The sequence below is a fragment of the Heloderma suspectum genome, chromosome 2, assembly GCF_057233095.1.
Source record: "Heloderma suspectum isolate Gila_16-S chromosome 2, 16-S_ref, whole genome shotgun sequence".
In the NCBI taxonomy this organism is placed as follows: Eukaryota; Metazoa; Chordata; class Lepidosauria; order Squamata; family Helodermatidae; genus Heloderma; species Heloderma suspectum.
In genome coordinates this window covers 232830721-232841665 of record NC_139459.1, presented here as the reverse complement: position 1 = coordinate 232841665, position 10945 = coordinate 232830721, and the positions used below count along the sequence as shown (strand labels likewise).

Here is a 10945-nt window from a genome sequence, read left to right as displayed (position 1 = left end):
TAAGATCTCGTCGTTCAAACCGTCCAAAAACTGAGCCACTAGCGCGGCATCATTCCAGTGTAAATCCTGCATCAGCAAGCGAAAAGTTGTAGCGTAGCTGGAAACTGAGTCCTTGCCCTGCCTGAGGCGGCGAATCTCCCGAGAAGCGTGCGCAGGGGGTCACCGAAAAAAGGGCCATCGCTGTCATGAAACCTTGATAATCCCCGAGCAGGGGGTCATTAGCGAGAAGGAGACCCGAAGCCCATCTAGCTGCCATGCCTGAAAGTAGGTTAATGATGAAACCCACACGAACCTGTTCCATCTGGAAATCCTCAGGCTGAAGGCGCATATACAGCTCCAACTGGGCCCTAAAAATCTGAAAAAGTCCTTTCTCACCAGAAAACTTCTCTGGCAATGCCACCGGGCACTTGCGGTGGGGGGGAATCGGAGGTGGAGGGGGTTGAACCGCAGCCTGTAGATTCTGCACAGCAGCCATCAGTTCAGCCATCTGATCACGGAGCATCTGGTTCTCTTGCGCCAGAGCTTGCACCACCAGGTCCCCGGCACCCTCCATAAGGCAATAGGAGAAGCGAGAGAGAGAGGGAAAAAAACGAGGAACGGGGACCAAGCTGTCAAGGGCTCCTTGGAGGCCTCTCTCAGTCTAATCCAGTAGCCAAGTCCAGACACAGACAAATTGATTCTTTTCAAAGCTTTATTCCTCTTTTACAACTTAACAACTCTACTGTTAGCAACTAGAAATGAGCAGCAAAGTACCTATGCCCTATGTTGGAACAGTTGGTCCCTGTTTGAAAGGGAATTACTGGCAGACCCCTGAACTTAAGGGCTAGGGAGAGTCCTTCCCCTTTTCCCTTGGATCCTCTGGGCACAGCCGTTGTTTGCGCGCCAACCAGGCACTACGCCTCCTTTCCGTGCCCTACATTTGGCGCCGCTCTCTGCGTCGGCATGGTGCGTCCATCAAGTCTGCTTCCCGCGCTCTGTCACTCCCAGGACTGCTATCTAATCTAGGAATGCTGGTGGGGGGAATCTCCGTCAGCTGTTGGCCCTAGGAAAGATGAGCGCGCTCCTCTCCCAGGAGTGGCTGCTCTTCCTCAGAATCAGAACTACTCTGGGATTCTGTGGGGTTAGTGTCCACCCTGACATGGCCATGGGAAGGATGGGGTCCTTCTGCATCAGCTGAGGATGGCTTGCAGGAGCACATCAGCGACATCACAGGCACAGCTTTCAGGGGAGCATTCCCCCAGATGCCCTCCTGGAAAGGCTTTCCCCAGTGCTTTTTCGGGGCTGGGGGCGGGGCTGGGGGGATGCTTTGTGCATACATGAGTGGCATGCAGGCACTATTTGACCAGCTGGTGTGATGGAACATGAAGCCACAGAGCGCAGTACCAGTGCCACGCTGCAAAGGGAGTTACATTCTCAATTTCTGCTGCTAAACTGTGTGAATAATGCGGGAGGGGAAGGGGTGGGGCGACTCTGCCCCTGAATGTTAGAAAAAACTCTGTGCGTGATGTGCACCATGGGAATTAAAGCCTCTTCCAGACACCATTCAGACTTATCTGTCTCTAGTCCAGGAAACTGAATACTGATGTGAAGAAAAAAGTAAAGAGAAACAGTGGTCCTGTGATTCAGATATCATTGAGGGCATCCTGGTATGCTGCCCTCCTGCCACGGGCTAACAATGCAAACTAATTTTAAGGAAAGCATTGTTGTGATGATGATGGTGATGCCCCCCATAACAAAATGTTCTCAGAGCCGGTCACACAATAAAACAGGTTAAAACCAGGTTTAAATAAGTACAGTAATAAAATCTAAAGTGGGTGAGGAGAATCTGTTCCTTTTATTTTATTTAAGATGTTTTCACCCTGCCCGTCAATATCACAAATTCTAGGGGAGGTAATAATCAAACAAAAATGCAAACAGTAAAACCAATATAATTTTTTTTAAATTAAAAAATAGAAAGAACAGAACAGTATTTTTAAAAATTGCCATTGCAGCATAGAACCAGAATTGGAAAGACCTGGAAAAATAAAAAGGTCTTCTCATAGCACCAAGGAAACAGAAGAGCAGGTGCCAGGGAAAGGTGGGGTAGCATGTCTGAGAATGCCTTCAGTGGTCACCCTCCTCACCTCAGAAAGTGTGGTGCCGAGATGAGGGCCTCCGAAGAGGACCTTAGTGAGGTCAAAAAATAATTTAGAGTGGAGGAACAGTGGAAGACTGCTTAACCGTTTCCCCATCAACCATTGACCACTTCAGTTACACACACACACCCCAGTGGCTTTTCGCTCACGTGGATTCCAAGTGCAGCATACATTTGGAGGCCTGGAGGAAGAAAAGCCACCGGAGAGCTGATCTGGTGCGGGAAAGCAGCAGGTAGGGAAAGTGCTTAAGCACTCCTGCTGCTCGCTGTTCCTCCACTCTCACTCCCCTTCTCCCAAAGCCAGTTTTCCTTCCTAAAAATGAGGTATGGGCAGTGTTGCGCTTGTCTGCATGTAAGGTGTAGCAAGCTCCTCAGCGCTGTTATGAGCCATAGGTTTTCCTGCCTAGAGGCATGAATCAAAGGAAATGCTGGAAGTAAATTTTTGTGTCAACTGTTCTTTTCTAAGGAACAAAAATTCCTTTTGTTGAGAAATGTATGAGAGGTCCATCCATTACCAGAGAATAGGCCGGCCGCCTTGGTTTCACAACCTCTTTCTCCAGAAGTCCCCCCTTGACAGCCATGACTCACAGACATCAAATCTTGAGAGCCTGAGATGATGAACCTCATCATCTCAGAAGGAACATGAAGGATATAAGGGCTGCATCTGAAAGCACTGGAAGGTGGGCTTTTCTGCACGAGGCATTTATCATGTGCTCATCATTCTCTATTCACAGTTGTTTATGGGTTCTTTAGGGAGCAATCCTATGGCTGCTAGTCAGTGGCTAGACAGCCACAGGATATCTGGTTTTCCGGGAACTGACCTCGGAGCCTGCACTCCGAGGTCGGTTTCTGGAGAACTGACCTTCCCCCCCTTCCATGCTGCCTTGCAGGCAGCACGGAACAGCCCCATGCTGTGTGCTCACAAGAGGAGTGCAGAGCGGCCAAAACGGGGCATTCCGGGGGGTGTTCCGGGGCGGGCGGAAATGCTGGTACAACACATCCTATGTGTCGTTTGTCAGCCTCCTCCCCTGCTCCTCCCTCCCATGGCTAGACAGCCGAAATTGTCTGACTAGCCGCAAATGCAGGGCAGGAGAAGCATGGAGGGAACAATCCCCTCCATGCTTCTGCCCTGCATTGGATAGGCAGTCGCCTCCGAGTTCGGAAGCGGCCGCCTATCCCCATAGGATTGTGCCCTTAGACAACATCATGACACTCCTGTTTTGCTTCTGTCTAACCAGCACTTTCAGCCAGTATTTTTAGAGCAAGGAAAAAGCGGTATTATTTTTAAAAAGCAAAAGAACATGCTTTTTCCACTGGTGTATTTGTGCTATTCCGCTCTACCACAGTGCCACCTAGAGATTATGTAGTAGAAAAGCAGAAAAGGAAACACTGTTTGTGTAGTGCTTGGATCTCAATTCTGCAACAAAACCAAAAGCGGATACAGTGGATTAACAGCTGATTAACTGTCTTGGGTGGAAAAGCAGTTGCCACACGAGCCAGTGCAAGCCTATGCAGGTCTACTCAGAGGTAACTCCCACTGAATGCAATGGGCTTACTCCTACATAAGTGTGCCTAGGATTGCAGCTTTACTCAATCAATCAATTAATTAATTCCAGAATATATTAGCTGCTTTTCTACTTAATTGCTTTCAGCTCAGCATACAATACTAAAAGTATCGGTTTATAGTTTTTATGTTACATTGTTTTGTGCTGTTCTTAACTTGTTATTTTAAAAGAACCACATAAAAAAGCACAACGTATAAAAATTGAATCTGGCGACATGTAAAGCATAACAATGTACTGAGCAGCAAATAAAACAACCAGTAAAAACAACCTATAAAGCACCTCCACAAGAAACTGAAAAATGAAAAGTCCCGTGACACCTCAAAGACTTACAGATTCATTATGGCATAGGCTTTCGCGGATAAATCTGTTAATCTTTCAGGTTAATCTTTAAGAGCCCCAAGACTCTCTGTTGATTTTACTGCCACAGACTAACATGGCCACCTCTCCAGAAATTGCTGGAAGACTTTAAAAGATCAGTTCACAAAAAAGTTGAGCAAATACAAAGGTGTGCTCTTCACCTGCCGACTAAAGCTTAACATTGACCTAACGGCCAGGCAGACCTAACTGGTGTGGGCTTTCCACCACCAAAAAGGCTCTCTCTCCAATTGCCACCCACCCACCTCGCCTCTCTAGTGAAGCAAAAACAGTAATAGTTAATACCTCAATCGAAGTAGTACTGAAGGAGGCTCAGATGGATCCCCCCCTTACGTTTTTAAAACAGGCATGATGCAGGCTGTGGGGACTCACCCTACTGCCTCTGGTTGTGTTATGCACTACTCCGGCCCCCTCTAGCCATGTGTTCAGGGAGCATGAGAAGGGGTCCTAGGCACACACCAAAGTATGTGTGCTGAACTCCCCCAGGTGGAGTGGGGTCATGGGCTGGTCAGGACCTCTCCCTCACACACAGGAGCTCTGTGTGCTCAGAGCCCTTCTCACCCTCGCCAGTCTTGTGGCCAGAGGGGTGCTTGTGTGGCCAAACCACATCAGCGGGGCTCAGTGGCATAGCTCTGCTTCTCCTCTCACTGCACAAGAGGTGAATACCTCTCCCGTTATTTCAGGGGCTTGGAGTGACTGCGAGGTGGGAAGCACAACAGTTGGCATCCCACCACTCCACCCCTGCAACTTGCTGACACTGCTGAACTATTTTGGACAGAGAGCACACAGCCTAGGGAATCGTCACATTCAGCATCCGGCTCCACTTTGTGGGGGTCCAAATCAGCAGCACATGCTGGTCCTACACCACAGTACCCCTATCCCTGAGGGAATTCGGATGGCTGGTGTGCTCTGGCACACAAGGGCTCTGCTGTGTTCAAGACAATACCGAATGCCAGTTACGAATGGGCTGAACACTCAGTTCTGCTCCGAGGAGGCCCTGCAAATCAGTGCACAGGGGTGCATGCAGAGATTCTTGCAGGAAGATTTCCAAGAACTTTCATGGGGAAGTGACAGCCACAAGAGGAGGGCTCTCTGAAAAGAGGAAGGCGGTCTCATGTGCGCATTTCCTTTCCTCAGTAAAGACCCCAAGATCTTCAGTTGATATTAAAGTGGCCAAGAGCAGAGACTCACAGAGACTGGCCAGAATGGCACATGGAGGAATCTACAGGAGGTGTGAAGAACCTGAGTGCACTGTGAACAAAGATGGCATGATACCAAAGAGAGCAGGTAAAGGCCACCTCTGGCCAGATCCAGGAATGATCGCCCTCCAGCCCAGCCAAAGCAAACCCTTTACCTGACCTGGTGCCCTCCAGATGTTTTGGGCTACAGTTCCTAGCATTCCTGTCATAGGCCATGCTAGGTGGGGCTGATGGGAATTGAAATCCAAAACATCCAGAGGGCACCAGGTTGGGAGCGGATGCCCAGAAAAAGAGGATTAATTTGTCCTCTTTTACTGCTTGATCAGAAACAACTGGAAGGCTGTTTGTGAGGAGGGCAGGATGGGCTCCTATGGTACACAGGATCCAGTTCTTTCAGGAGAGAGTGAGAGTGAGTGGAAGTGATTGCCCATCTCTGTAACAGGAGGTTGTTTTGTTGAGGGGAGAAGTTTGACGTAACTCTGGAAAGTGTTTTAGTAACATTATGATGGCAATGTTATTTTATGGCCCACATAGCAGGGAGTAAGTCCTACTGAACACCCTGGGACTTACTTCGGAGTAGGCACCTATGGGATTGCACTGTAATTTACAAACATGGCCAGTTGCAAGTGCTAATGCTATGTGAGAGTCGTGGGCATCTAAGTGGGAACGAAAATGCCTCAGCTATGAACTAATAGTGCAATCCTATACAGAAGTACTTACTCAGAAGTAAGACCCATTGAATTCAGCGAGGCTTACTCCCAGGATAGCGTTCATAGGATTGCAGCCGAAGTGTATAAAGTGCTTTACAAATCCCATTCTATCCTCGCAGCAGCCTAGTTCTCACCAAGGCGCTAGACCTGTGTCTGCTGTACCTCCTCAAACTGCGGCAGAAGAGGATCACAAGACCGAATTCTCCTTCATGCAATGTTTAAAAAATTACATGCGTGTAGAAAACTAGAAGTCAGGGAGAAGGGCCCTGACCTTGCCATCTGTCTGTCATGCTGGCTTTCTGGGTGTGGGGGATTCTTTTTTTGTTCGGAGGAGCATTCCATCACGTGAGCCCCTGGAGCTTGGTGGCCCAGGGCAGACCTTGCATGCCAAAGGTCCCAGGTTTAACTGACACTAGCACAGCCTTCTCCATGCTGGAGGCCTCCAGATGGACGACAACTCCCATCGTTCCCGACCATTGGCCATCCTGATGGGAGATGAAATCTAAAACATTCGGAGAGTGCCTGGCGAGGGAAGGCTGGTCTAGCATCTCTAGGTAGGGCTGGGCAAGTCCCCGTCTGGAGCCCTGGGGAGACGCTGCCAGTCAGTGTGGACGATACCGAGCTAGACGGTCTGATGGTCTGACTCAGCAGGAGGCAGCTTCCGATGTTTCTAATCTGCAGCTGAAGTGGTAAAGCTCAGACACAGGCAGTAGGGGCCGGTGGCTCTGACTCCGGTGGGGCAGTGAATCCATTCTAGGTTTCAGTCAGAACCAGTCAGAACTCCAAAGGAGCCACCCAAGGTGCTGAACCTAGTTTGGGGCTAGGGTGCAGTACCTTGGATAGCTTCTTTAGAGTTCTGGCTGGTTCTGACTGAAATCCAAAATGGATCCACCGAAATCAGAACCACCAGCCTCCAATGGACACAGGTTTGCTGCCTCTATGTGAACTAGGCCACTAATTCTGTGTGGTAGGCTGGGATAGGGCTAAAAAGGTCTTTCCCAGCATCACAGAGTGAGTGCTAATGTTCCATTTATCATTCATTTCCATTGATTTAGAGCCTCGTGTGGCGCAGAGTGGTAGGCGGCAGTATTGCAACCGACACTCCCCACGACCTGAGTTCGATCCCAGCGGAAGCCGGGTCTCAGGTAGCTGGCTCAGGTCGACTCAGCCCTCCATCCTTCCGAGGTCGGTTAAATGAGTACCCAGCTTGCTGGGGGAAAGGTGGTCACGACTGGGGAAGGCAATGGCAAACCACCCCGCTATAGTCTGCCATGAAAACGCCAGCGTAAGCGGCGTCCCCCTAGGGGTCAGTAACGACCCGGTGCTTGCACAGGAGGAACCTTTCCTTTCCATTGATTTAGTAGTGGGCCATAGGGCATTCACTACTAATACTCTGTAGGGGTCTGAATCAGGGTTTCTCACAGGAAAAGTCAACATCACACCCACTGTTACACCCTGGCCACCCTGGCCACCAAACCGTCTTTTTCTCCCACTGCTGTGCTTCTTCTTAACTCTGCACCAGCTCTACAGCAAGGATGGGCAGAAGGTAGATCAGAATGTACTGGTAGATCTCTGGGTGATTTCTGACTCCCAATTGTTTAGCAATAGCAGCAAAACAGACTACTCTCCTGAGCCAAATTATACTGCTGAAATTAAGAAAGCTGAGGGTAACCAGGGATGGAACTCTATGTGGAAGGGCTGTGAGCTCTGTTCAGTTGTGGTTCTCAAAAAAAAATTGTGGGTTCAGAATTTTGAATGCTGACTATGTCTTTTGCACTAGGCTCTCATGGGGGCATCTCGGGGTCCTAGGAAAAAACAAAATAGATCCCACAAGCCTGAAGTCTGTCCACCCCTGCTCTATGGTGCCTGATGCATCCTTAACGAAAACCACTTCTCCTTCCTGACTATATCTCCCATTCCTTCTTAGTCCTGTTCTTGCTCCTCCTGACTCCACTGTGTGCAGTCTCATCTGCCCTTAAATGCCATGATTAAACTCTTTTTTTCACTGCTTCCACCATGCTGTTTCCTATGCTTGGAACAGGGCAAGGGAGGACCACATCCCGCCCCTGGTGTGGCCCCCAGTGCCCTAACACTGCACCACTGAATGTGACAGCAGCAAAAAAAGAAAACCCAGCCCCGAACCAGCCATTTTAGCACTCCGGAGTGTGAAAAGAGTCAACGTTAGCTTGAGAACAAGCTGTTTTACCCTTTCAGCAGTCTGTTGCGGTTCGTTGCCAAATTTCGATGGCAAGCCACCAGTTTCCCCTCTGGTGCCCCGCAGACTCCACAGCACTCCCTAGAGCAGGCAATACTGGGCAAAATTGATTTGTCTGGACCCTGGTCTGTGGTGGCCTCCTTATGTCCACAACAGCATCTTGTGGTTGAGGCCAGATGGCCCTTTGTTGCTCAATAGCTCAGGGAACAACAGTTTCCTTCCACTGCATGATCCATTCACTGGGTTCGCAGCTGACTTCCTGCTCTTTCCTTCCGTTTGTGGTTTGTGCTCCTAGAGATGGTCGCATCAGGGACATTGCTGCTTCCTGCTTTCATCAGCCTAGGATCCAGTGCCAGAGGACAGCAATCTCTTTTGCTGAGTTCAGCCAGATTCAGAAGGATGCTGAATGTGACGCATGTTGTACATTGGGAAAGAGAGAAGGTTGAGGCTGGGCAATCTACTACCCTACGAATTCATATTAGTTTGATTCCAGTTTAGCTGTCATGGTTTCTCCAAAAGAATCCTGGGAATTGTAGTTCGTTGAGGGTGCTGCTGAGAATAACCTTAGAAAAGATCTTATAAGAATGATCTTCTACAAATCTATGGTGTGACCACACTTGGAATACTGTGTATAGTTCTGGTCACCGCATCTGAAAAAGGGTAGAGTTGGAAAAAGGGCAGAAAAGGGCAACTAAAATGATCAAGGGGCTGGAGCATCTCCCCTATGAGGGAAAGTTACAATGCCTGAGGCTTAGGCAAGTGAGGGGAAACATGATAGAGGTGTACAAAATTCTGCATGGAGTGGAGAAAGTGGATAGGGAAACATGTTTCTCTCCCTCTCAGTACCAGAACTCCGGCTCATCTCATGAAGTTGATTGGTGGGAGATTCAGGAGAGATAAAAGGAAATACTTCTTCACACAACGCATAGTTAAACTATGTAATTCACTTCCATGAGATGTAGTGATGGCCACCACTTTGGATGGCTTTAAAAGGGGATTGGACAAATTTATGGAGGGTCAATGGCTAATAGTCATGATAACTGTATATTACCTCCAGTATCAGAGGCAGTATGCCTATGTACACCATTTACTGGGGAACACAACTGGGAGGGTGCTGTTGTGCTCATGCCCTGCTTGTGGGTTTCCCATAGGCAGCTGGTTGGCCACTGTGTCAAGAGTATGCTTGCTGGACTAGATGGATGGACCTTGGTCTGATCCAGCAGGGCCCTTCTTATGTTCTTATGATCTGCTAGACCAGCCTTCCCCAACTTGGCACCTTCCAGATGTGTTGGACTACAATGTGGCACTGGCTGTGGATGATGGGAGTTGTAGTCCAAGACACCTGGAGGATATCAGGCCGGAGAAGACTGTGTTCCAATGGAAGCACACGTTGTCACCTATCTCTTGCAGAGAATTGGCTGAAAGACATCCTTTGCATTATTTGTGTGGGAGTAGCTGTCACTGTTTCCTTTAAAATAACCTAGGTCTAGATGGGAAAAGAACCAGACTCGCAATGTTTGAGAGACTGAGGAGGAATACTCGCAGCCAGCCCTTTCTTTGCCAGTCTTATAGCATGGATGAGTGGTTAAGTGAGTGCGGAGGACAAATTCTAACACACTAGGTACTTCCAAAAGGTCCAATTAAAGGTATATCTCAGCCTTCCCCAACCCGGTGCTCTCCTTATGTGTTGGACTACAAGCCCCATCACCACCAGCCACTCTTAGCTGGAGATGATGAGGGTTGTAGGCCAACAGATCTGGAGGGTACCAGATTGGGGAAGGCTGCTACATCTATTAAAGAAATAACTGAGAGAGAGATACAGAAATCCTAAAGTACTGATCAACTCATCTGGCAGAGCATCTTGCAGGGGAAGTCTAAGTTCTGTGGGTAGAAAAGGGCAGACAGTGTTCCTCAGTGCCTAAGTCACTGATGTCAGAGACAAGCAATTTCAAAATCATGCTATTTTTATGGGGCGACTCCCAGGAGGGGTGGGGAGAGAAACAATGGAACAATCCAATCAGATAGGATTTTGTCTCTGGTTTCAGATGTAGGTACTGATTGCAATATTGAGCACATTACTGAAGTCATGGAAGTGGCACAGAGAGGTGTAAAGTGGAGATTTTTTTCTTTCTTCCCTCCCAGACCCTCCATGTGGAATGATGTAAAACGCTGTGGTTTCACGAAGGCTTGCTTTGGAGCTGATGGTGGCTGAGGAGCCTCGTCAGCCAGGGATGTGGCATTCAGGGGTGGGGTGGGGGTGGGGGTGGCTTTTTTGTTACATAGACATCCCCACCACCAACTCCGGTTCCCAGGGTTCCTTGGAGAGAGGGAATGACTATTACACCAGCTGCTCTGATGGATGGATGGATGGATGGATGGATGGATGGATTGATACTACTTTTTAACCACTTAATATCCTGAAAATCTCTAAGCAGCTTGCATTTAAAATACATATAATATAAAAACCCAATGTAAAGATAATATGTGTGTGTATGTGTGTATACCGTACACACACACACACACACAGAGTGAAAAAAATCAAAAGAAGAACAACAGTAGAACTGAACAGTGTCATAGTCAATTACGGGTCAGGGAAAACCAGAGTAAACACATATGACTTCAAGAGTAGTGTAGTGAAGAAACTCTGTAGTGTATGTACAGTCTCTAGAATGGAAGTGGGCAACTTGCAGACCATGGCCTCCCTCTGTGTGGCCCCAGTACTCTGTCAACCTTGATGCTGCTACCGA

General features: G+C 48.5%; 1 protein-coding gene across 2 annotated transcripts in view; it reads left to right on the top strand.

Annotated features, from left to right (window-relative positions):
- The window catches only part of LOC146354242 (C-type lectin domain family 4 member G-like), a 53995-nt gene that overhangs the window by 23929 nt on the left and 19121 nt on the right, over positions 1–10945 (top strand). The window contains exon 2 of one of the 2 annotated variants that reach the window (XM_084838462.1): positions 5212–5361. The exons of the other annotated variant lie outside the window; for it this stretch is intronic. Within the exon in view, the coding sequence (XP_084694588.1) occupies positions 5212–5361 (150 nt within the window). The remainder of the gene's footprint in view (positions 1–5211; positions 5362–10945) is intronic. 2 annotated transcript variants of the gene reach the window in all.